Source organism: Vitis riparia, chromosome 15, assembly GCF_004353265.1.
Source record: "Vitis riparia cultivar Riparia Gloire de Montpellier isolate 1030 chromosome 15, EGFV_Vit.rip_1.0, whole genome shotgun sequence".
Lineage (NCBI taxonomy): Eukaryota > Viridiplantae > Streptophyta > Magnoliopsida > Vitales > Vitaceae > Vitis > Vitis riparia.
Window position 1 is genome coordinate 11,370,007 of NC_048445.1, and position 27,790 is coordinate 11,397,796.

General features: G+C 36.8%; 1 protein-coding gene across 1 annotated transcript; it reads right to left on the reverse strand.

Annotated features, from left to right (window-relative positions):
* Nucleotides 1-1,748: 1,748 nt before the first annotated feature.
* Nucleotides 1,749-27,790, reverse strand: LOC117931591. The gene is made up of 4 exons (XM_034852576.1): nt 27,553-27,790; nt 3,672-3,768; nt 2,318-2,372; nt 1,749-2,214 (listed from the first exon to the last, which is right to left on the reverse strand). Exons 1-4 carry the CDS (start codon nt 27,670-27,672, stop codon nt 2,016-2,018), a joined length of 471 nt encoding a protein of 156 aa, XP_034708467.1. The 5' UTR covers nt 27,673-27,790; the 3' UTR covers nt 1,749-2,015.

Here is a 27,790-nt window from a genome sequence, read left to right on the forward strand (position 1 = left end):
ATGTTATTCTTTGAGAGTCCTTCATGTTGCATCTAGTCTGACAGGCTTTTAAGCCTTAAGATGAGCTTCCTATGGAGTTGATGTATATACCTTTATTAAGTCCTGAGTTGGAAGTAATGTTCTTGAGCTTAGAAGTGCAATACCGTTTCTTTATAGTGCCCTATATAAGTAATGTAACTCTTTTATGAGTCATTAACCATGAATTGGAAGTAATGTAGATAGGTAACACACAAATCCCAAGTTGATTGTTGTAAAATTCTAACGTTGTACTTCACCATTAGAGATTTGATTGTGCATTAACCTTCATGGTGGAAAGTTGCAGTATCGGTCATTGACATCAGAGGGTCTCAGGTCATATCAGACTCATTATCTCATATCGATATTGGATGATAGGCAAAATATGTTATATTAAGAACTACAAATTTTTTAAGAAGATTGTTAAAATTATCACAAAAATAAATATAATCACATGGACTAAAAAAATTAATAAATATATAAAGAGAACATTATTCCTATAGTGATACAAGCATACCGAAATATATTTAAAACTTTTTTATTTCTCACCTAAGATAAAACTAGTAAAAAATTATTTTTATAATATATATTTGTTTAAATTCAATATTTTGAAAATTTTTAAAATGACCATGAATCACCTTTAAAAATGTAAATATCATTTTTCCTATCAAATATATTCTAAATAAAACCATTAGAAATTTTTTTTAAAAAAAACAAGATTAATTTTATTTTCATTTAAATAAATATATGTTTTAACACTTTTATCCATTAATTTAGAATTTTTATATTAATATTTATTTCACATAAATCTAAATATTTATAATCATTTTTTGATAATTCCAAATTTTAGATAATCCCAAACCCAATCAAAAACCCCCTCCATCTTTCTTCCATTTCAATCAAAAAAACCTCTCTCTCTCTCTCTCTTGTTTATCTGCAACACACCCAAAATAACTCTTTCATGTCTCATTTCTCTACAACAGCCAACATACCCATTTTTACAAAATACCCATTTCATCTTCTATCCACAATACCGTTCAACTCTTAGACAACTTCTCAAGACATTTTTTTTCACATAACCATTTCTCTGTAACATCATTTCTCTAAAAACTACTCTTTTCACCTCTTTACGATAGCTTCTCGCATCATATTGAGGTTTGTAGGCATTAAATCGGTGAAAAATACTCATACAAGGATGCAAAAGCTTAAGTTTGAAGGATGAAAATGCAAATTGGTTTGGAACTTTCCTTTCAAAGTTCTTCATTTCCTGATTTTTTTTATTTTCTTTACCGATTTTGAATTGGGTATCAATCTGATAATGGCCTTAGCCGAGGTAGATACAACTTGGCCAAGTCATGCCAGTCTCGTCCGAGATTAAGAGGTTGTCATTATATGCTAGTCTGAGATTCCTAATTTATTATTTGAATGATCTTATCACGAGGTAGACTTATTCTACAGTTTGTCTTACCTTGAAATAGTTCCTACGTTATAAGTCAATAAACAGGTTCAATTGTTTAGTTCGCATGCAATTAGTGTAATCTATAATGTTTCCAAAGTAGATAGTAGAAAAAGATTTAGGTTTGAGTTCTTTACACATTAAAACAGCCTCCCTTGTACAGTAATTATTTTTTCTTTTTTTTATAAATCAATAATGGCAAAGAGGTTGCTGAGAATACAGTTATGGTACATTAACATATTAGACTACATTGCAAGGACAATGAAAAGGCTTCTGATAAGTAGAAAATCAAAATAATTATAAGCCAATAACCATTATCATTTCCAACAAGCAAACACAAGATTTCACCCTGATCATGGCTCCTTGAACAAAAACAGAAAATCCACAAGAAAATGCCATTCTAGGGAGAGGCTTAACCATTCTGTGACATGCTAGTTTGTTTTTGATGATGTTAAGTTAAAAAATTTCCATTCTTCCCATGATGTACAGCTAAATTTGCTACTCAGACTATAAAATACCATTTCATGGTTTGAAATAAAATTTGTTATTTCCTTTGTTCTTCATTTATAAGTAAATCAGCTGTACTATGAGGCCTTGGGTTATCACAAACCTGGGAATTTTTGTGATCTGGGGACTGATCAGTGCCTCTCTTCATGAAATGGAAGCCCATTATGTCCCTGTACTCTCCAGTCCCAAGGCATCGGGAGCAGTAGCTGAGGCCACTTCCACCACAAGTCCTGCACCTGCAAGGAAAAACTGGGGCAGTTGATGGAGGAGCCAGGATGGTGAAACCATCACAAAAGTGTGCCTGTTTTTATAAACATGCCTAGGAGTTTGATACCTCACCATTTTGGCCATTCCCCTTTAGGAAGCATTATTAGTTGAACACAGTTTGTTCTGCCTACAGAGAGAAAAATGAGACGAGTGAAAATGCTGAATAAGTACATGAAAATATTTCATCTTTTTCACTTAATTAATATCACATAATGATCCAGTCAAACAGGAATAAAAGTTGTAACCAAGAGACAGGCAAGCAAGAATACAATGGGTGGAAAAGAATGGATCCAGGTTAGGGTCAGGAAGAGAGAGGCATAAACCCAGATTCCACCTGTAAGCCCAAATGGGATCAGAATTTTAAACATGTCACAGGCCTAGCATTCCATTCAAGTAGACATTTAATCATAGAATACAACAGGTTACAGCAAGAAAAATGGATAGGAATATTTTTTTCTAATCCCACTTTTTCTCTAATTAGTTTGCCACCATTATATGAACTGAGTCTATGGTGTTTCAAATAAAGACATATATTCAAATGCAAAATGCAGGGCCTGCTCAGACAGACGTGAAATTTTGTTAAAGAATTTACAATAATATCACCCTAGGGTTTATGAAAATGGATTTATTTCCATTGTTCTGTTATTTTTGCATAAGTGGGTGATTTATTTTCATTAGCAAAATGCTGACAAACAAAATTTAGGTCCAAGTTATTCCATCTTTATGGGCAGCCCAAACACCCTGGTAAAAAAATGATCCTGCCAAATAAAGCAGATAGTGGAATGATAGTATAGGAGGTTGCTAAGTATTATGGCTATAGACAAAATTCAGTATCCAATTATGGGCACAAAAAGTTCTCTCCATAGGAATGTGTCCATACATATCAAGTCTGCAAGGCTAATTTATGTGCTTGCACAAAATAAATTTATGGGGAAGGCTATGGCTCCAATTTCATGGAACAAGGATTACAAACTCACAATCATCAATTGAAGATCACAACAGCACATCTGGCAAGTTTATCAGGGGTTGTACCATAAACTTGAGTTCAAGTCCCAACTAGAGATCCAAAATTGCTGTTACCTCTGAATTCTAACAGTATGTGCTTTTTCCTCCACGAGCATAGCCCCAAACTGAAACCCCTAATGCCCACCCAATCACAAAAAAGCAAAATCTATAAATCAAAAATGCCATTTATAGTCATCCCGAGAGCACTAAGGGAGCCATTTGGCACTTTTCCTATATCAGAATAAAATCATAGGCCAATTGTTGAAAGATGTAAAGAAGTAGTTCAGAATTTCGAAGGGGGAATACAAGACAGGATCTGGCTCCCAGGGAACCAACATGCAGATTTAGAACACTAGGGTAATCCATATTATCCATATTAAGCGCATGTAGGGGTACATAATAGAGAGAGAGAGTGAAGAACCTCTTCCTTGACAATGGTGGCAATCAACTCTTCCACTCCCTTTGCAGACTTCACAAGGTGAATCTGGCATTCTTCTTTGTGTTTTCCGAACATTTGACTGCAACAAACAAGTGATGTTCAACAGATTACTAGGAGACATCAATGGCAAAATCCAAACCCCTTCCAGCTTTTCCTTCATTTAGTAAAATCCGGATTCAAGAAAATAAAATGATCAAGAAAACAGAATCACATAAATTAACATGCAGAATACAAGTCTAAATTAGCGGATAAACTACCTATTTTTCTTCCCCAAAAATTCAAAGTTTCCCTACGTCTGTCTCAAGGAAACATTAGCTCTGTCCATATGTATAACCAAACTGAATTTAATGGCTCAATGTAAACCAACTCAACCCGTCATGTAAACCTATCAACTATGTCCTATTGACACTTCTAAAGCACAACCATGCCTATATCAGACACAATACCCATCCCATGACAAATCACGGAGATAAGAATTTCCTAATTATCTAAATAATTGCCTCTTAATTCACAAAGATAAATACCAAACTTACAGTATCATATTTGGTTGAAGAAAAACTTGATTTATGCAAAATTTATAATGCAAGGCCATCCCTGATTTGCCACCCATAACTTACAAGAAAAATAGTAATTTTTTATTTGGCCACAATTTACCAATTATAACACATGGCGTTTGTGATTTGTCAATATATCAAAATGGTTCAGACATGTAGCAAATTCTGAATGGTTCATATTTTACACATTCCACACATGGATTGCCTACAATTAAAACCTCCACAATGCAAAGTGCATGTTGGAACACATTTGAGTAACAGGAGAATGGACCACCTTACAGCTTCCCAATTTTCTTAAAGAAAACACCAAGAATTAAGCATTGAAAACTTTTTTTAATCAGAGGAGTACCAAAAACAATAGGTCATAAGAAAGAAAAACACCATCTTCCTTGACAAAATCGTTAATAAAGGGCTTTTCTAAATAAATAAATAAAGAAATAAATATAGAAAAAAATATAGAAAAAAAAAAAAAGGCTTGCTAATTTTATAAAAATTTGGTTAATTCAAAGGAGTATGAAAAATAATAAGTACTACTATACTACTAATAATAACAATCTTCAAATCCTGGATATAATAATCATAAACTCTTTAATCTCACAAATAACAATCATATTCAAACCTCAGCTATAATCAAGTATTCATAAACTCTCTAATAACACAAATAATAGAAAATTTAACAGCAGTCATTATCGACATAGTTGTCTAAATATTAACATGAAAAAAAAATAGAAAAAATAAAAGATAAAAACCTAAGAAATAAACACTTAAAAAATTAGGAATATCCAACAAGTAATGGCCTAAAATGGGCCAGGATTTCCAATGCAAAAAAGATTAATTTTCATTCAATAGGAATGTGTTAATCCTTCTATAACATAAAAAGAGTTCATTCTCAAATTTGATTTGATCATCTTCCTTGCTTACATTGTTTAATCAATGTTTCCTAATTCCTTTCCACAAGGGCACATGTCTCCATTCCATTTTGCTTCTCTACCAAGTAAGATATTTGTATGTTATTGTTGATTAACACTAAAATTCCCTGACTTAATTTTAATATCCATCCAATCAATCCAACAAGACTTTACAAACTAATTTATGATCAAAATTTTAATGAGTAGAAGGAAGTGGAATAAAAAGAATTGTTATAATCATAATTAACAATGGAACCAAACCATACTCGGATTTACTTCTCTTTTTGTAACAAACAGCGAAGCAAATATGTGCTTCAATAGTATATGGTGCTTCATGTAAAATCAGTGTTGTGCTCCATCAACTAAAGGTTGTGGACTAATGAGGATTTTTCATATGGTATTGCACCATGATTATCCTTCTCCTTTGCAAATTGCAAATGTGGGCTCCAGTTCTATCATGGACTAACAATTTCCAATTCAGCACATTGCGGTGTCAAAGCTTCAATTTATTTTACAAATCATGTTATGTAATCTCAATTGTACATCCTATCATTAAGAGCCTCCCTCCCACCTGCACTCTTTCTTGTTATGATTCTTACTAGCACTAGAGCTTATTCCACAAAGACTTACTATAGGATCTTATTGATTTTGTCCCTTCTCAAGATCCTGGTTTGCTTCAATTTTGCTATAAGAACTTCATACAGTTCAATTCCAGATATTGATTATAGACATGTATATAACTCACAACTTAGCAAAGAAGAGGAATCAACCACATAATATTGATTCCACCTTCTCGACACATTGCAAGTCTTACACATGACTTAAACAAGTCTCTATAACGGAACAACATTTCTGATACCGAGTGATGCAAACCGAAAATTAGAAGGAACACAATCAGTAAAACCACATAAAAGGACATTGGCCAAATAAAAACAAGGAATAATCACACCAAGAAGGGGTATGAGTGGTTTGAAGTCTACTAATCACATGATTTACAATCATACTGACATAGCACAATTAGCACCAGAAACTGAAATGTCCAGAAGAGGAGGCTAGTTGGGAAGCTCGTTGGGGAAGAGTGCTAACTTTAGATAATCTCCAGAAGAGAGGGCAACCCTTGGCGAATAGATGTTATATGTGTAAGCAGGAGGGGCCATCTATTTGTGGAAATCCTGTATGATTTGAGGGGTGATTTTTAGGAAGATTGAGGCCCCAATTGTGGCAGATATTGTGGTGATTTGTATGATTTTAATTTTTTTTTCCATATTTTGCTCTTTGTGTATATGTTAAATAGGGACTCGATTATGTAAAACACATATGATTGAATATACGATTCTCAGTTTCTTCATGGTATCAAAGCTCGGATTGCTCTAAAACCCTAATCAATCCATGGCTGCCCAAAAAGGAGATAGCCATGAGTCCAGTCAATCGGCAACCCAGGAAAGAGAGTCGGAGATAAACTCCTCCATGCATAGTTCAAAGTCGCGGTATCGGTCATTGACTCGGGAGGTCCTGAGGCACATCAGTCTCGGTATCTCAGATCGGTATCGGGTGATATGCAAAATATTCTAATTTAAGAACTCAAAATAATTTTAAAAAATTATGAAAATTATTAAAAAATTAAATACAAATAAGTAGAGTAAAAAAATTAATAAAATAAACTTCTATTATATTAAAATTATTCAAATTATAATAAAAGCATACTTTTGGGATGATTTATAATAATATTAAAAATCTTTAAAAATATTTTAATTTAATCACTTGATGATAAATGTTTCTTATTGAATTGGGTTTGCTCCCCAATGGTCACCAGTTCGAGTCCCCTCATGGCCACTGGAGATTTACCCGGTTGTTAACTTCAAGGTCCTGGGGGATTAGTCGAGGTGCGCGTAAGCTGGCCCGTACATCCACGGTTATAAAAAAAAAAAAAAAAATGTTTCTTATTGAAGATGAAAATAATAAAAAGTAAATTTTTTTTAATAAAAAATTGTTTAAATTAAATATTTTGATTTTTTTTAAATATTTTCAATTATTACAAAAATAAAACCATGATTCATCTTTAAAAAAATAAATATAATTTTTCTTATAAAATATATTCATTAATTTTAATTTTTATATAAATATTCATTTCCTATTTATTTGATATAAGTCTAATATTTATTATTTATTTTTTATCATTATAATTTTTATCAAATTATTTAAAACCTATATCCCCACCAAATACTCATAATCTAATTAAAAAATAAATACATATTATTTAAAACCTAAATCCTCATCACAGATACCCTAACCCTCCGGTTAAACACCTATCTGTATCAAAGATACCCATTTCTCTGTCGATGATAACAGCGGTGCCGAAGTTCGGCGACTCTGCTCCTCATGTCGCTTAGTTCCATCTCCGGCGGGAACTTAGGCGATCCGAACAAGCAGGCGTGCTTCTTCGACCTCACTAGCGACTCCAAGATGCAGGGTTCTAACTCTGTATTTTTCATTTTCGTGGGTTTTGATCCTCTCATCTGATCTTCTCCACAATTCCTACTCCAACTCAGGTATCGGTCCAATACCGGCCATGGTCGAGACGAATACAACTCGGCCGAGTCATACTGGTCTCGACCGAGATTTTGAACCCTGCCTCCATGGGCTCGACCAGTGCATTCAACGACTCCCCACTCCATCTTACCGTTGAAAAATTGAACGGTAAGAATTACAGAGAGTGGGCACAGGCAATCAAGCTTGTTATTAACGAAAAGGGAAAACTAGGGTTTCTTACCAGCGAGACTCGGCGACCACCTCCGACCGATGCAGCAACATCCTAGAAATGGCGGTCCGAAAATTCCTTCATCACCTCATTGATCAAGTCCATGAAGGTAGCCATTGGCAAAACATATATGTTCCTCCCAACAGCAAAGGATGCGTGGGATGCGATACGAGAAACATACTCCAATGCCGAGAATGCTTCCCAAATCTTCGAACTAAAGACACGGCTCTAGTAGATGAAGCAAGGAGATCGGGAAGTTACAGAATACTACACCGAGATGCTGGGTTTGTGGCAAGATCTCGATCTCAGTAGCGAAGAAAAATAGGAGTGCACGGGTGACAATGTGTGCCTCAAGAAGAAGATGGAGAACGAGAGAGTCTTCGAGTTTCTAGCAGGGCTGAACAACGAGCTTGATGACGTTAGGAGCAGAGTTCTCAGTCATCGGCCGCCGCCTTCCATCCGATAGGTCTTCTCTAAGGTGCGACGTGAGGAGAGTAAAAGGAAAGTGATGTTGCGGGAACATCTCACTTCTGGGTCGGAGGCTTCAGCACTTGTAACCCGTTGGCCTCACGCTGGATTTGGCCCACAACAATCTAAGAGGACTTATTGTGAGCATTATAAGAAAATGGGCCACACCAAAGACACTTGTTGGACTTTACATGGCAAGCCCGCGGATTGGAAGCCTAGACAGCCCAATAAAGCCCATAGTCATCAGGCCTCCACTGAAACTTGAGCAGACAAAACACTCACAGAAAATCATCAGTTAGCTTCTAGTGTGGGGTTTAATTCCGACCAGCTTGCGAAATTATATGAGTTTTTTTTCTAATTTCCAAGCCTCTAGTCAGTCTTCTACTACTATGTCCTCTAGTTCTTTAGCCCACAAAGGTACCTTTCTGACAGCACTTAGCATCGCGTCTCATATTACTCCCTGGATTATTGACTCTGGTGCATTTGATCATATGACTAATGTTCATCATTTATTTTCTACATACTCTTTTTGTGCCGGTAATTTAAAAGTAAAAATTGCAGATGGTATTTTATCCCCAGTTGTTAGCAAAGGGAGTATTCATATTTCTGAGTCTATTACTCTCAACCCTGTTCTACATGTTCCTAATTTATCTTGCAATTTGTTGTCTATTAGCCAGTTAACCAAGCAGCCTAATTGCTCAGCTAAATTCCTACCCTCTCATTGTGTTTTTTAGGACCTATCATCGGAGAAGACGATTGGCAGTGCTAAGGAACGTGAGGGGCTATATTACTTCGACGAAGCTAATGTGCGTGGACAGTGTCCTCCTATTGTTTGTAATTCTGCATCTAGTCCTAGGGAAAGTGAACTTTTGTTATGGCACAAAAGGATGGGTCATCCTAATTTTCAATACTTGCAACATTTATTTCCTTCACTATGTTCAAATAAAGCTTCATGGGATTTTCAGTGTGAAGTGTGTGAACTTGCCAAACACCATCATGCATCTTTTCCTAGATCTAAGTATAACCATCCATGCCATTTACTCTAATTCATAGTGATCTATGGGGACCCTCATGTACCCCTAATAGAACCCATAAAAAATGGTTTATTACTTTTATTGATGATCACACTCACTTGTGTTAGGTATATTTGTTGACTGATAAAACTGAGGTTCGATCAGTCTTCATGAACTTTCACTCTATGATTAAAACTTAGTTTCACACCAAAATTCAAATCCTTCGTACTGATAATGGTACTGAGTATTTCAATCACTCCTTGAGCACTTATCTACAAGAAAATGGTATTATCTATCAAAGTTCTTGCGTTGACACCCCTCAACAAAATGGGGTTGCAGAACGGAAAAATAGACATATTCTTGAAGTTGCTCGTGCCTTGTTGTTTACCTCTCACATGCCCTCACAATTTTGGGGTGACTCCATTTTGACAGCCACATACCTTATTAACCGAATGCCTAGTCGGGTCCTATCTTTTGTCACACCTCTCCAAAAATTCCAAGAGTTTTTTCTCCATTCTAGACTCAGTGCACATCTTCCACTTCATGTCTTTGGGTCCACTGTGTTTGTCCATGCTCACGCATCTAAGCGGAACAAATTGGATCCCAAAGCACTTAAATGTGTCTTTCTTGGCTACTCTTCCACACAAAAGGGCTACAAATGTTATGACCCAATTTCACAGAAGCTATATGTTAGCCTAGATGTCACATTCTTTGAGCATACTCCCTACTACTCGCTTCAAGGGAGTCTGTGAGTGAAGCTAGACCACCCTTAACCTTAGACTACCTTGATGTTGTTGTGTTCAAATCCACTCTGTGCCTTATATCTACCCCTTCGCCTAATATAGAAGGACACTTCAACTCAGGGGGGGATACGGAAATACAAACAAATAGGGAAACACTCGTCTACTTGAGGAGGCCAAAATCGAAGTCCAATGAGACACTCACCTCCGAAGCACTGAAAGAGTCAGAACCGGTGATAGTCCAACTCCTCGGGAGTCTGGCTTCAATCCTGATCAAGTAACAGATGACTTACTCATTGCTCTTAGGAAGCAACCTCGTTCATATACTTTCCATCCTATCTCGAAATTTGTGTCTTATAATGCTCTTTCTGCAAAGTGTCGTGCTTTTATGACTAACCTTGATAGAATACAAATTCCTAAAAACATTCAAGAAGCCTTGGAGATTCCAGAATGGAAAGAGGCAGTGATGGAAGAAATAAGGGCATTGAAAAAAAATGGGACTTGGGAAGTGATGACTTTGCCAAGAGGGAAGAAACCGATGGGCTGTAAATGGGTATTCACAATGAAATATAAGGCGGATGGCACAGTAGAACGATACAAAGCCCGCCTGGTTGCAAAGGGGTTCACTCAGACCTACGACATCGACTATACCGAGACATTTGCACAAGTGGCAAAGCTGAACACTATATGAGTTCTCTTGTACTTGGTAGCAAACCTAGACTGGTCACTCCATCAGTTTGATATCAAGAATGTCTTTCTAAATGGTGAGCTAGAAGAAGAAGTGTTTATGACACTACCACCAGGGTTTTGTAAGGAAGAAGAAGAAACCAGGGTATGCAAATTGAAGAAATCTCTATATGGTCTCATGCAATCTCCGAGAGCATGGTTTGATAGATTTGCAAAGGTGATTAAGAACCAAGGATACCAACAGGGACAATCGGATCATACTATGTTCTTTAAACAGTCCAACGATGGAAGGTTGACCATCCTAATCATGTATGTCAATGACATCATTCTCACTGGAGATAACACAGGAGAAGTGGAGAGGTTGAAGAAGGTCTTAACCACAAAGTTTGAGGTAAAAGATTTGGGTCAAATGCAGTATTTCCTAGGAATGGAGGTCGCCAGATTAAGGAAGGGAATTAGTATCTCCCAGAGAACGTATGTACTTGACTTGCTGGGTGAGACTGGCATGCTTGGTTACAAGCCAAGCGATACCCTTATCAAGGCAAGAAAAAGGAAGGAAAGTGACGGAAAACCTGTGGATAGAGAGAGATATCAGCGACTAGTAGGTAAACTGATCTATCTTTCTCATACTAAACCAAATATTGCTTTCGTCGTAAGCGTGGTTAGCTAGTACATGCATTCACCAAAGGAAAGTCACTTGGAAGCAGTGTATAAGATTTTTAGATATCTAAAGGGTTCTCCAGGGAGAGGACTTTTCTTTAAGAAGGGTGACAGTAAAAAAGTAGAGATCTATACAGATGCAGATTGGATGGAATCAGTAGAAGACATTAGGTCTAATACCGACTACTGTACCTATGTCTAGGGGAATCTAGTAACATGGAGAAGTAAGAAGCAGAGTGTGCCAAAAGCAATGTTGAGACTGAATTCAGAGCAGTTGCACAAGGTATGTGTGAAGGACTATGGTTGCAGAAACTATTGGGAGAACTACACATTACAGTAGAGCTCCCCATCAAACTCTATTGCAACAACAATGCCACCATTAGTATTTCTCATAATCCAGTTCAGCACGACAGGATCAAACATATAGAAGTGGATGACACTTTATAAAGGAGAAAATTGAGAAGGGGACTATTTGCATGACTTATATCCCTACAAGGGAACAATTGGCAGATATATTCACCAAGGGTTACAGAAATCATGCTTTGAAGATTTTATTTTCAAGTTGGACATGATTAATATCTATGATCCAACTTGAGGAGGAGTGTGGAAATCCCGTATGATTTGAGGGGTGATTTATAGGAAGATTGAGGCCCCAATTGTGGCAGATATTGTGGTGATTTGCATGATTTTATTTTTTTTTTTCCATATTTTGCTCTCTGTGTATATATTAAATAGGGACCCGATTAGGTAAAACACATATGATTGAATATACGATTCTCAGTTTCTTCACTATTGATCATTTATTTCTTCATTGCTCCAAAGCAAGGCTTCTATGCACCTATTGTTTTCCTTATTTAGGCCGGCTTGGGTGATCCTTTCGTCAATGAGGGTGCTGTTCTTAAGTTGGCAAGACTCCTTTGTTGGGAAGAAAAGGAAAAAGGTGTGGAACACTGCTCCTCTTTGCATATTTGGACAATTTGGAGGGAACGAAATCAAAGAACTTTTGAAAATAAGGAACAAAATGACCAATGGTTAAAACTTTTGTTCCTTTATAATCTTTCTTCTTGGGTTAGCATGTACATAATGGAAGACTCAATGCCCTTGCTTGATTTTGAAGAGTGGGTGGGGTCTTGTTGAGGGCTTGAGTGTTTTTTGTGCTCATTTTGGAGGGCTTGCTTTAGGTGCTCCTCCTTGTATATGTCTTGTATACATTGATGTACTTGGCTTCTTTTTCTAATTTTAATATACATTCCTTTACCAATCAAAAAATAAAAAAGCACCAGAGACTGAAATGCTACCTAGCAAGTTGCACTGTTAGTAGTTGAGACTTAATGACAAAATTAGACCTTAAATTTGCACTTTAGAATAAGGAAATTATGCTTAAAGGTAGATTTACATTCAGATTTATTATTTTACAACTATTAGTTAGTAAAAGTAAACCGCCTACTTTTTATGGAAGACCATTCATTATTGAAGAAAAGGTTTTCTTCACCAATTTCCTACATAAGGAAAAGAAAATCAAAGTACTCTTTCCTTGTTTCATTTATCACCAATATTATGATCCTTTTGACTCCCATTTGCATCAACTCATGTCTCTTTCAATTCACTAAAAAGCTTATCATAGATCAAAAGCAAAATATAATTAGGAGACATGTATATTTATGGACTTCCTTTTAATCTCAAAGAGACTGATGCAGTCCTACTGCAAAAAGATTTATTTTATACAGCATTGAGAATATACATTCAATTTAGATTGTTTCTTTTTGGATAATTTCTATTTTTTCTATTTCTGATTTTTTTGGGAGGGTTTCTAGGATCTTAGGCAACTGTTTTTTAAAACAATTTTTTATTCTCCAAAACAAAAAAAAAAAAAAATATATATATATATATAGATATATATATTTGACAATCAAAAAACAAAAAACATGCGTTTTCAAATAACATCTTTTAATTAAATTTCACTTGTTTTATGATGACTGTTTTAAAAAATAATTATATAAATATGGAGAATGAAGATTTTTGAGAAGTGAATTTTTATTGATTCTCATGTATTTTCTATAGAATACAACATGGTATATATACAAGAGAATGGTGCAATCAGCCACCATAAGGACCAGACTCAATCTTAACTAATTAGAGAACAAAATCTCCACTAAACAAGGAAAGGCATTAAACTAGGAACTAATAACAAAATACCTAAAATGTCCTTAACAAATCCTTAGAATTCCTCACTAACTTTAAGCTAGAATTCCACACTCCCCCTCAAGCTAGGGCATAAATATTGTACATGCACAGCTTGTGACTCAGTTCTTCAAAGTTAGTTCTTGAAAGAGCTTTAGTGAGTATGTCTGTCGTTTGGGATCTTGTAGGAGTATAGATCTTGTAGTGAGCTTTAGCGAAGGAATCTATCTCGATGTGTTTCGTCCTATCATGATGCACAAGATTCTTTGCAATGCTTATGGCAACTTGGTTGTCACAGAACATCTTAATAGGCTTCTCAGTAGATATTCCCAACTCATTCAGTAATCTCTGTATCCAAATTCCTTTGCAAATACCAAGAGCCAGAGATCTAAATTCAACTTCTACACTACTTCTTGAGACTACGGATTGTTTCTTGCTTCTCCAAGTCACAAGTTTTCCCCATACATAGGAACAATATCCAGATGTCGATCGCCTGTCTAACACATCACCTACCCAGTCTGCATCTGAGAAAACTTCAACATCTCCAGTATCATTCTTTTTGTACAATAGTCCTCTTCCTAGGGTCATCTTCAGATACCTCAAAATTCTATTCACAGTTTCCATGTGTTCGTTTGTTGTGTTGTTCATAAATTGACTCACAACACTAACAGAGAATCCAATGTCAGGTCGAGTATGTGAAAGGTAGATGAGACGTCCTATAAGTCTCTAGTATCTCCCCCTGTCGACCGGTGCACTGTCCTTCTCAGTTCCTATCTTCTTCATTGAGTCCATTGGAGTGTCTGCAGGTTTACATCCAATCATACCTGTCTCTTTTAGTAAGTCTAGAACATACTTACGTTGGGAGAAAAATATGCCTTTCTTAGATCTTGCCACCTCCATGTCGAGAAAGCATCTGAGATAGCTGAGGCTTTTGATTTCAAATTCTTTGGCTAAGTGCTTCTTCATTCCCGATAGTTCCTCTTCATAATCACCTGTTAAGATGATATCGTCAACATACACTATCAGAACTGCTATTTTCTTTTCTGAAGAGAACTTCACGAATATTTTATGATCTGCTTGACATTGAGTATATCCTTGCTTTGTAACCAACTTTGCAAACCTGTCAAACCATGCTCGAGGTGATTGTTTGAGTCCATATAGGGATTGCTTAAGCTTGCACACCCTGTTGTTGTTGAAAGAAGTTTCCAGCCCTATTGGTATCTCCATATACACTTTTTCCTCTAAGTTACCATTCAAAAAAGCATTTTTGACATCCAGTTGATGTAATGGCCAATCTTAGTTCGCTACAAGAGAAAAAAGAACTCGAATAGTGTTGAGTTTGGCCACTGGAGCAAATGTTTCTCGACGGTCTATTCCATAAGACTGAGTAAAGCCTTTGGAAACAAGGCGAGCTTTCAATCTCTCAATACTTCCATTAGCCTTATGCTTAATGGTAAAAATCCACTTACACCCGACTGGTTTCTTTCCATGAGGAATGTCAGAGATTACCCATGTGCCATTCTTCTCCAAAGCTCTGATTTCTTCGTTGACTGCCTTTCTCCACTCTGGATTCTTAAGAGCCTCTTGAATAGAATTAGCAATTTGCACACTATCAAGAATCGAAACAAAATCTTGGTAAGAGGGAGACACTCCATCATATGAAATAAATTTGCAGATAGGATGGCCTGTGCAAGTTCTAACACCCTTTCTCAAAGCAATCGGAACGTTTGAATCATCTACAAATGGTACTGGCTTCTCAAGATCAGTAGTTCCCTTACCTGAGTGAATTTGAGTAGGACTTGGAATCAATTGAGATTCTTGGTCATATGTGAGAAGAGTTGGTTGCTCTATTGTTCTCTTGGGCCTTTTCCTCCTAATGTAGATACGAAACTCATTATTTGTAGTTTGTGGTGATTTAAAGTAATTATGGACCGGAATTTGAGGTAAGGTAGTTGGACGATGACTCTCAGGTTCAGGTTGTTCAAGCACTAAAATTTGAACTAGAATGTGATTAATGACCTCTGGTTGTTGGCTGACAATTGGCTAAGAAGTAAGAGGAGGTAATGGTACAGTGTCCCCAAGATCAAGTGTCTCCCAAAACTAAAATGCTTTCATGTTCTCCCCTTGCATGTCAGTTTTGTGGTAGTAAGCTTGATGTTCAAAAAATGTCACATCCATAGAGTTGTATACCCTTTTGGTGATGGGAGAATAGCACTTATAACCCTTTTGGTGTGAAGAGTACCCTATAAAGATACATTTGATGGATTTAGGGTCTATTTTTCTACGGTGTTGCTGATGTATATGGACAAATGCTGAACACCCGAATATTTTTGGATCTAATGAAGAGATGATTTTTGTATGTGGAAAGATCTGGAGAAGGGATTGACAAGGGGTTTTAAATTTAAGAATTCTGGATGGCATTCTATTGATGAGATACGTGGTTGTAAGTACTGCCTCTCCCCAAAAATGTTTAGGAATGTGAGTGGAAAACATGAGGGACCTAGCTACCTCTAACAAATGTTGGTTTTTTCTTTCTGCAATCCCGTTTTGTTGAGGGGTGTCAACACAAGAACTTAGGTGGACTATTCCTTGACTCATGAGGTAACTACCCAAAACAAACTTGAAGTACTCTTTGGCATTATTAGTTTTTAAAACTTGGATTTTGGTATGGAATTGAGTTTGGATCATGGGATTGAAATTTTTAAAATTTTGGCCAACTTCAGATTTTTCTTTCATAAGGAATACCCAGGTCAATCTAGTGTGATCATCAACAAACAAGACAAACCACCGTGCTCCTGTTATAGTGTTTTTTCTTGAGGGACCCCACACATCACTATGAATCATGGAAAATGGGTGAGATGGTGTATATGAAAGACTGGGGTAACCACTACGAGTATGTTTTGAGTTGGCAGATTTCACAACTGAAAAATTTTGGACTTTTATTGATGAATAAAAATGGAAACAATTTTTCAAGATACATAAAATTTGGATGACCAAGACGATAATGCCATAACATGACCTTATTTTCTTTATTGACACAAGAATCTAAAATTGACTGACTCTTAAACGACACACAACTTTCATTGAGTTTGTCTTCTAAGAGGAGTATCGCCCTTGAGAACATAGAGTACAGAGCACATCTCAGCACTGCCAATCATCCTCCCCAAATCCAATTCCTGAAATTTACACAAGTTTGAGAAAAATTTAGCTGAGCAATGAAGATCACGAGTTAATTTGCTGATTAAGAGCAAATTACAGTCCAAATTAGGGACATGGAGAACAAAGTTTAGATTCAAGTCGTTTGTAACCCTGATTGAACCTATTCCAGCAACTTTGGATAGAGATCCATCAGCAATTCGAACTGTATAGGTTGTACTCATGAAATATGGTTCCATCTTCCATCATGTGATCTGATGCTCCAGAGTCAATAATCCATGGATTCGAGTGTTGTTTATTTACTATAAAGGCATTTGAAAAATTACCTTTTTGTGCCAACATGCCTGTAGCAGAGGCTGAGTTATTGGACTGAGATAGAGAGTTTTGACTCATGAGTTGTTGAAGCATCTCAAGTTGCTCTTTGGTGGAAGGACTGGTCTTGGTTGAGGTTGGCTTGTCTTCTAAGACAACAATACTATGGGCACTGCCTTCTCTGTCATTGAATGGTTTGGATGGCTTCCAAGCAGCTGGTTTGCCATGAATCTTCCAACAATTTTCTCTGGAATGTCCCAGTTTTCGACAGCGGTCACACCAAGGTCTCCCCTTTTTCTTTCGATTTTCGCTATTGGTGTTTGATGGAGGTCCTCGTGCTGCAAGGGCAGATCCTTCGATTGATAGGGCAGAATTCTGAGATCCCATCATAACCTTTTTTCTGCTTTCCTCACGGCAAACTTCTGAGAATGCCTCTCTAATACTTGGAAGAGGTTTGGTCCCCATCACTCTCCCCCTAACCTCATCCAAATTCTTGTTGAGGCCAAGGAGAAACTTGAATGTTCGCTTCTACTCCATGATTTTCCGGTACAGTGCAGTGTCTTCAGGGCACTTCCAGGTGTGAATTTCAAACATGTCTAGGTACTGCCAATGACGAGAAAGAATGTTGAAGTATTGGGTAACAGAGACATCTCCCTACCGAAGGTCGTGTAAGGTGGCTTCAATCTCAAATATTTCTGAAGTGTTTTCAGAATTTGAGTATGTCTCCCTTGCTGCATCCCATATTTCTTTGGCAGTTCCATAGAGGAGAAAATTCTCTCCTATGTTGGTATTTATCGAATTAATCAACCAAGACATCACCATGTGATTCTTGGTCTTCCACACTCTTAATTTGGGATTGGTCTTCTCAGGGATAGCTACTTCACTGGTGAGATATTCATCCTTGCCCTTTCCACAGACATACATCATCACTAACTGAGACCACTGGAGAAAATTATGCCCGTCGAGTTTGTGGCCTGTGATGAGCAGAGATGGGTTCTCGGCTCCTCCATGGTTGTTCATCATTGGCATCATTTATGCATTGGAGGTCACTTTAGATGTTGAGATTTGTCTCTCAGTAGCCATGATGAATTTTATGATGTGGGAAATTACGGTTTTAGAGGGAAAGCTTTGATACCATGAAGATTTCTGAGAAGTGAATTTTTATTGATTCTCATGTATTTTCTATAGAATACAACATGGTATATATACAAGAGAATGGTGCAATCAACCACCATAAGGACCGGACTCAATCTTAACTAATTAGAGAACAAAATCTCCACTAAACAAGGAAAGGCATTAAACTAGGAACTAATAACAAAATACCTAAAATGGCCTTAACAAATCCTTAGAATTCCTCACTAACTTTAAGCTAGAATTCCATAGAGAATGATTAAAAAATAAGTACTATAGATAAAAGTTATTCTTAAAACATATTTAAAAACATAGAAAACAGGTTAAGAACATTGCAAATTCTAGATGCAGCTTTGATTGCAAATGAGGTTGTGGATTCTAGGTTGAAAAACAACCAAGGGGGGGTGTTGTGCAAGTTGGATATAGAGAAGGCATATGATCATGTCAGCTGGAAGTTCTTGTTGGCAGTGCTTAAAAAAATGGGCTTTGGGGAGAGATGGATTAAGTGGATTGAGTGGTGAATCTCTACTGTGAGATTCTCTGTTCTTATAAATGGCTCTCCCTCCGGTTTTTTCCAAAGTTCAAGGGGTTTGAGACAAGGAGACCCTCTCTCCCCTTATCTGTTTGTGATAGCTATGGAGGTGTTTAGTTGCTTATTGAGAAGGGCTATTAGTGAGGGCTTTTTATCAGGGTGGAGGGTGAGAGGCAGGGGAGGTGAGGGGATTCTAATCTCACACTTGCTATTTGCGGATGACACTTAGGTGTTTTGTGAGGAGTCTCATGATCAGTTGACGTATCTAAGCTGGCTTCTCATGTGGTTTGACGCTTGCTCAGGGTTGAGAGTTAATTTGGAAAAGAGCGAGCTTATCCCGATGGGGAGGGTGCATGATATAGAGGATTTGGCCTGGAGTTGGGTTGTAAAGTGGGTGGTCTGCCTTCCTGTTATTTGGGTTTGCCTTTGGGGGCACCCTTCAAATCAGAGGTGGTTTGGGATGGAGTTGAAGAGAAGTTTCGAAAAAGGCTTGCAATGTGGAAGAGACAGTATATATCAAAAGAAGGAAGACTCACCCTAATTCGGAGCACTCTCTCTAGCATGCCTATTTACTTCATGTCTCTCTTTTATTTGCTTAGAAAAGTAAGGTTGAGGTTGGAGAAGTTTCAGAGGGATTTTCTGTGGGGTGGAGGAGCTCTGGTGCAGAAGCCACATCTTGTTAGGTGAAACTTGGTTTGTTTAGAAAGAAAGAAAGGTGGTCTGGGTGTGAGAAATTTAGTCTTGATGAATAAAGCTCTCTTGAGTAAGTGGAATTGGCGCTTTGCTAGTGAAAGTGAGGCTTTGTGGAAGCAAGTTATCAGTCAAAAATATGGTGTAGCGGAGGGGGGATGGTGTACTCGGGCCGTAAGCGGGAGGTATGGTGTCGAGCTTTGGAAAACAATTAGAAAGGAGTGGTTGTGTATGAATAGCAGTTTAGCCTACCGCGTGGGTTGTGGCAGGAGAGTGAGTTTCTGGAAAGACAAGTGGTGTGGAGATGTGCCTCTTTGCGAGTCTTTCCCTTCATTATTTGCCATCTCCTTGGCTAAAGACGCTTGGGTATCGGATGTTTGGAACCCAGACGGTGTAAGGGATGGTTGGACCCCTCTTTTTTCAAGGGCGTTTAATGATTGGGAGATTAGGATGGTGGAGAGTTTTATGCTTAAAATCCAAGCCTTTAGGGTGCAGAGGGAGGACGAGGATAAAGTGGTGTGGACAGCATCTAAGAGTGGAGTTTTCTCAGTCAAGTCGCTTTATTCTATTCTGTAGCCCGGAGTTTCTTCTTTGTTCCCTTGTGGTAGTATTTAGAGGGCGAGCGTGCCTCCTAAGGTAGCTTTCTTTGCTTGGGAGGCTTCTTGGGGTAAAATCTTAACTTTGGAGCAACTCCAGAGGAGGGGGTACTCTTTGGCAAATAGGTGTTTTCTATGCCTTTATGAAGTAGAAACGGTGGATCACCTTTTACTTCATTGTGTAAAGACGCAGGCCTTGTGGAATCTCCTTTTCTCCCTTTTTGGTGTGGCTTGGGTTCTCTCGGGTTCAATTAAGGAAACTCTCCTTGGGTGGCATGGTGCATTTGTAGGGAAGACCCATAAAAAAACTCGGCAAATGGCCCCCTTATGTATGTTTTGGTTAGTCTGGAAGGAAATAAATTTGCTAGCTTTTGGGAATGAGGAGCTTTCGCTTCAAAGGCTAAAATATTTTTTTGTATGTAATCTTTGGTCTTAGGTTAGGGCGTTTATAGTTTTGAGCCCTTCTTCTCTTGTTAGCTTTTTTGAGTGGTTAGGCTCTAAGTAAGGGTAGGAGTTGTTGTTTATATCCTCCTCCTTTGGTTTCAAGCCTTTGGGCTGCTTTTGTATACTCCTTGTATACTTAGAGGGCACTTTTTGGTATTTCCTCTTTTCATTTAATATTATTCTCTTTATCTATCAAAAAAAAAAAATTCCCAAATGGACTTTTATTTTACAAAACATCAAAGAACAATTTTCAAAAATTGTTTTCTCATGTTTGTGTTCATGCAACATAGCTACGATGATGGGAATTGATTTGTTTCTCCACCAACTACTCTCATACTAGTTACGGCTCAACCATACAGGTTGATTATATCAATGTATCTAATGGATAACCTTTTTTCTAAAGGCTAAGAAATGATCAACAAATATGAAATGTCCCACCTTTTCATTGAACCTTTTCCATCACCTATGTAAATAGCTTCAACAGTCAATTTACCTCATGCACAAAACTGAACTGGTTTTCTGATAAACTTGTTCTATGTCTTAGCATTTGCTCAGTTTCTTTCTCCTAAAATCCCAATGTATGACTTATAAATATGATTTTTGGTTGAGGAAGGGGGTTGTTGTTGGGGTTCTTTTCTTTTTGTGCTATTAGGCGCTTTTTGTATACATTCTGTATACTTTGGAGCGTCCTTGTGGCGTTTTTACTTTTTAATGCATTTGGTTTTAATTATCAAAAAATTAAATAAATATGATTTCTTGGTACTTCGTGCAACTTTAGATAACTTCATTGTTCTTATATGTAGTTGCCGTTAAACAACCAATTTTCCTAAAAGCTTAAACTTGTAGGATTTGGGTCATCTACAATGTATAGCAAGCTATTTAACACTCTCTCTTACTTGCAACTCCATACCTGTAGATGGAGAGACATAGGCCCGTAGACAAATAACCACAATTGGCCTCTTTTAAGCTCAATAAATCGAGGAAATAAATATGCGGCGAGGCCCAAACCCATAACCTCGCCAAACGATGTTTTGATATCATGTTAGACAACAATTTTCCTAAAAGCTTAAACTTGCAAAATTTAGGTTCACAATGTATATCATGCTCTTTAACAAATTACAAAAGTATATTTTTTCCACTTGTCTGATGCCATAATATTGTCAAATAAGTTGGTGAACCACAAAAGCATATTATCTCTAGCCCTGTTAAGCCTAAGCCTACCACATTTTCAACCAGATAAAACTTTTAACAGTGTAATATCAATCCTTAACTTAAAGAGTTTAGTTTTCCAAAAAAAAAAAAAAATACATTATGCACACACAAGAGTTTGGGTACAGAATTGGGTTTTGGTGACCCATCCTGCCCTGAAAAAAGTAACTCTAAATCTAATTATAAATTTAGGGCTTAGACCCATAGCTTGGGGTTCTTAGGAAATAACATTGTAGGCAGACCCTTTTGCAACCCTTGACCATCTCACAACAACACAACATGATAAAGTGCACTCAGTTTCAACAAATTTGCATTGTGGATCAGAAGTCCTAGATTCTGTTAAATGCTTTGTTTTTGGTTTACTGGAATGGTAAATGACATCAATTGTAAAATGAAACCAACACCAACAAGTAGCACTCTCACATCAAAAATTCATATAGAAGATGAGGACCCTTCGCCGAGAGCGCTTTTTGTGTTCTCTAACAACTTTTACAACCTGAGTAAGATTGAAAATTAGATTTAAGACACATGCTTTGTTTTCCATTTGTGAAGTAATAAAATTCAAAATTTTCAAATACAGCCTGATGAGCCTTTGCTTCACCCTATGAAAATTAAGTTGTCTGATGCCACACAGTACAACTGAAGCTCCCAATAGGTTTGGAGAGGAGATTCATTTATGCCATGGAAGGGTCTAAAATGAGGCATTAATTCTGAACCTACTTCATTGACATGACTAATATGACCCTAAAAAGGTGGCATAAACAGCAATATCATGCTCCTAAGAATTTTGTTGCAAGCTTTCCTAAGGAAAGATAGATGTTCCGAAACATTATTTGTCACACACATATAAGTGTTTTGTGCTGATAGGCCAATAATAGAATGATATATCACATGATAATTTGTTGCTTCAAAACAAAATGTGGCAATGGCTAAGTGACAGATGGGAAGATGGAAAATATTGTGTGACATTAAGATAAATCAGAAATGAATTCTTAACAAGGGGCATTCAGGAAACCCCAAGCCATCTAGAACTTGGTATGGTTTTCTCAATTAAGGTGATGTAACATCATCACAACTAAAGGTGGGATGATTTGAGAATCAAGGCTCGACAACTGGAACAAAGGCTAGTGAAATCAGTTGTGTATTTCATCCCATGGTAAGATGAGAATGTCCTTTAGTAGTTGAATATTCTAAGGTTCTGTACTTTTAATTCAAAATCTAAATCAATCTCCATTTATTGAAGTCCTATTCATGCAATAATTCCAAAACACAAGCAACTGAGCAACTAAAGATTAGACCAAACATGTGTTGACATGGAAACCACATATAACAAGCTATTTGGGGGGAAACCACAAGAAAAATACTGATTGAAACCAATCCACTATAATGATCAAGTAGTCTATTAAATCCAACCTAGACCTGCAAATCTCAATCTTCTTGAATCCTTCCTCCATGCAGCGCATCTGTGCAGCACCACAAATTCTCCTAGTTTGACTTCTAATAGATCCAGCAGGCAATCTAGAAGTCTGCCTGATATAATGACTCCTCACAAATCTCAATTGATGAAAACAGTATAGGTTTGAGGCATCTAGTATTTTAAAAAGTGAGAGAATGAATACTTTATGAAAATGACTTGCCTTTGAAAAAATATTCTCTAATATTTTTGGAATTTTTATGCAGAGAAAGAGATAAAAAGTCCTACACATAGAGAAAGTTGATCTCCAGGCTAATTCATCTCCAAACAAAGTTTGAAACAAAATAAGCCCCTTCGCTAATATGGCCAAATTTGCACTCTTAATTGATCAAAATGCAAATTACCACCTTGATGAATCAAACCACTCCTTGGATTGATCAATAGCTAAGCTACTCATCCATTAGCCCTATTTTGCCGAAAAGGGCGAAAAAGTATAATGTTAAACAATTCTAAAAAAATGCAAAATCAATTTTGATTTTCATAAATCAAAAGCATAGTCTCTAGGTCATTCACCATCCTTAAGGCATGTGCTCGAATACAAATTTGTATCAATCTTCTTTCTTCAACCACAAGCTCTTCAAGCTATTGATGAAGTAGTACACACTTTACAACTCTATTTGAATCAAATAGCTAGCATTAAAATTTCCATGGCACAAAATCCTGCCAATTAGCAACTTGACCAATCAAGGTGAAAATTTGCACTATAATCCATCAAGGGGCACACTCAACAAGTCAGGAGTGCAAATCAAGCATATTAATAAAGTGGTTTATTTCAATTCCAACTAAAATCAGCGAAATTTACTTCAAAAGTCTTCTGCATTTATATATTAAGGATTTAAAGAAACAACTCAGGTAACTTTTATCTAATGCCAAAGTTTCAAAAACCTTTGGAGAACCTTTTTCTAAATATCAATCTTTTTTTGAATCATTTATTATCTGATCTTTGAAAATACCAAAACTTTCATACCTTTACCTGGTCTCATCAAATTAGATGAGACACACCAGAAGTCAATGGATTGGGTAAACTTCTAGGTTACTCATTAGATTTACTAGAACCAAACTAGGAGAACTTGAGGATCACATGGATGAATAGCATGGTGTAAGAATTCATGAAGATCGAGTGTCCTGAACCTATGTTGGATGCAGTGGACAACTTTATCATTGTTCCCATCTTGCTTCATTTCTAGTGGTTAGCTTAGCATTGGATCTGTCCCAAAGTCTTCCACCCATAAGACAAACAATAAATCCAGCTTAATTACTCTATTGTTATCTCCAATCATATCCCTAGTAGTGGGGATGGGCCTAGAGACGGAGTTGAGTATCAATTACAACTATATGCTTACATTAAAATGTTGATCAAACCAGTTTTCCAAAGATTAAATCCTACTCATATAAGAGTTTCCCATCAGACAATTGAACCAAATTAGTATTTGGAAAAGTAAATTAGAAACAACACAGGTTATTTTACATGGAAACCTCAAATACACATTCAAAGGGAAAACCATAGGAGTATTGTTGCATGAAAACCATCCACTAATGTGAAACAGGAGCACAATAATACCAAATAATGTCCTTCACTTTCAAGCCCAGGTTCATAACTATTGTTTTTCATGAATCCTAACTCTTTCCAATCATGAGACCCTCATGTTGTCACATAAAGATGCCATGTATGGTCTCTAGCAGGAAGCTTTCATTCAATGGAGTTTTAGTGAAAAAATGATCTCCTCCTGAACATTCATCATAAGCAATAGCACAACAAGGAAGAAGGGTTATAGCTCTCTAGAAAGAGCTTTAACCCCAACAAGAAGTCATGTGACTATGAATCGCAAACCCATAAGTATTGTCTACTTCATTAAATTGAGAAAAGTTGCTTAGAGAATTTTCTCTCAAAATTGAGTGCTACATGAAATATCATTGTCATTGATTTTTAAAATTCAAAAAACCCTTAAAAATTTTATCCTTCGTCATTGTTAGGTTGTGGCTTATGAGGAGTGTTCGACTCATGGGATCTAGGGGGATTCCAAATGCTTAGGGGAGCAATTCTTCCTATTGAACATTTATTATCAAGTAAAGATTCATGTTAAATACCACAAATAAAGTTCACATGTGCACAAGGGAAGAACAAGAATTTGGGAAAAACAATTATGTGGAAATAGGACTAGACAAGAGGGACATAGTTCAGTACCCCTGTATCCTATTTCCCATTTAGTGCATTGTTTTTTATTTTTGGTATTCCATGGTTCTCCCCCACAATCAAGTGTATTTGGGGTTTCCCATACAAAAACTCCAATCTCATCTATGATTTAATTTTCCAAGTATTGGTTTGATTAATGTCTAAGGGAAATATCTTGCATGAGTAGGAATTAATCTTTAGGGAAATTGGTTTATTCATAATGAAACTTAAAATAACCTAATCTTAATTGTCACTCAACAACAAACCAAAAACTCCCTCCCTCAATCTATCTGTACCACCAAGAATACAAATGTCCTCCACAAGCTTGAAAAGGTTGGACAAAAATCCTTCTTTGAGCCACCCTAGGTACAGCAAGAGACCAAGATATCATGTCTTTTAAGGAAAAACAAAAAACATTTAAAAAAAAAACTATTTTTTTTTATAGATAAAAAAATATGTATATAAAGAAAAGAGGAGACACCAAAAGCAATGCCCTCAGAGTATACAGGGAGTATACAAAAGAAGCCAAAAGGCTCAAACCATAGGGGGAGAGATAGAAACAAAAACATCACCTGCCCTTACTTAAAGCCTAACCAATCAATGAAGCTTACAAGCGAAAAAGGGCTCAAATCTATAAACACCCTAACCCAAGACCAAAGGTTACATACAAAAGAATTTTTCAATCTTTGGAGTGAAAGCTCCTCATTACCAAACGCTAACATATTCCTTTCCTTCCATATTATCCAAAATAAACATGAGGGGGTCATTTGTCAAGCCTTTTTACGAGCTTTACCCACAAAAGCCCCATGCCACCCAAGAAGAGTTTCTTTCACTGAACAAGAAAGAATCCAAGCCACACCAACGAGGGAGAAGAGAAGATTCCAAAGAACCCGAGTCTTTGCACAATGAAGAGGAAGGTGATCCACTATCTCTACTTCAGAAAGGCATAGAAAACACCTATTAGCCAAAAAGTGCCCCCTTCTTTGAAGTTGGTCCAAAGTTAAGACTTTCCTCCAAGAAGCCTCCCAAGCAAAGAAAGTCACCTTAGGAGGCACACTCGCCCTCCAAATACTACCACTAGGGAACAAAGGAGAATCTCTAGGCTCCAAGATAGAATAAAGAGACTTGACCGAAAAGGTATCACATCTTGAAGCTGTCCAAATTACTCTATCTTCCACCTCCCAATCACTCTATGTAAAAAATAAAAAAATAAAATAAACAAAATAAATAAAAAAATAAAAAAAACTATTTAATTGAATTGAAATTCAGTTATGGAAAAATCTGGGTCAAGGAAAAATTATTTTAGGTCACGCACACTAATAATCACCAAACTAGTACCCCATCAACCAAGCCAAAAACCTCATGCATCATGTGTGAGGTACTCTGCCAGTCTACCTGAGGCACATTCTGCCTAGTTGCCTAGAAGTTGGGATATTCAGACTCTGTAAGTCCGACAGCGAGAATAAAAGCTCAACAGACGTGTAAATATGGTATCACTGCCTTTATCAGTTTAAGTTTATCATAGGTTCTGCAGGATCCCATGAATTTTAAAGTAACACCAATAGAGTACCAAACTACCTGTGTATTAGATTTTCTACAACATAGTAGATGAAGCTAAATCAACAAGGGGTTTCCCCAATAGCTGAGGTGGGTTATCCTAATAGGGCCACAAAGAAAGCACCAACCAAATAACGATTAGAAAATAACAAATATGTCAGACTTGAGTTTCCTAACAAGATAGTACTTTGTAGATCCCAAAGTGTTCAGGGAGAAACCCCAGTTTGGTTGTTGGAAAAGGGAAAAGAAAAATCAAACAGCTACACCAAATAATCTTATTATTCTTAACCTATTGTTAGTCTTTTTCCTTTTTTTTTTCCCCTGCTTCCAATGGTCCTAAAAAATCAATATCAAAATAAAATATAAAATTCAAAGTTGAGAAGTTCTTTATTTTCCTTCATTTTCCTAGAAACCAAACAAAATTCAAGCCTAATATTCATAACGAGCAAAGCACCTCCTATGCTCCATTTATCGTAATAGTAATACCAAAGTAGTACCAGACAAAACCTACTTCAAATCCCAGCTGTTAAACTTGTTTCATTCGCTTTTTTCTTTGTTGGCTTTCTTGGTTTTCTCGGCAACTAAACAGGATGTAAGAGAAGGGAAATTAGGAAACACACCTCAGTTCTGACCACCCAAGATGGCTTTGAGATAGATAAATGGGGCAAAGAGTTTGAACTCCGGTGAGGAACGCCGTCGCATCGGACAGCCGATACCAGACTGAGAGTTCTTAGTGCCATATGGGTGAATCTGCAACGTCCACTCCAACTTCGCTGCCGTTGAAACCGAGAACCTCACAAAATGTGATTACGGGGAATCTATGACACTTCAATAATAATATTTTTACGCTTCTGAAAA

Bases quoted from the DNA above. Each gene is read 5' to 3' on its own strand.
- LOC117931591 (XM_034852576.1), bottom strand. From the start codon at position 27,672: ATGGCACTAAGAACTCTCAGTCTGGTATCGGCTGTCCGATGCGACGGC. The intron at 3,769-27,552 runs GTGTGTTTCCTA...TGTTTGTTGCAG, and splicing joins CTTGGGTGGTCAGAACTGAG to TCAAATGTTCGGAAAACACA. The intron at 2,373-3,671 runs GTTCTTCACTCT...TTCTCTCTGTAG, and splicing joins CCACCATTGTCAAGGAAGAG to GCAGAACAAACTGTGTTCAA.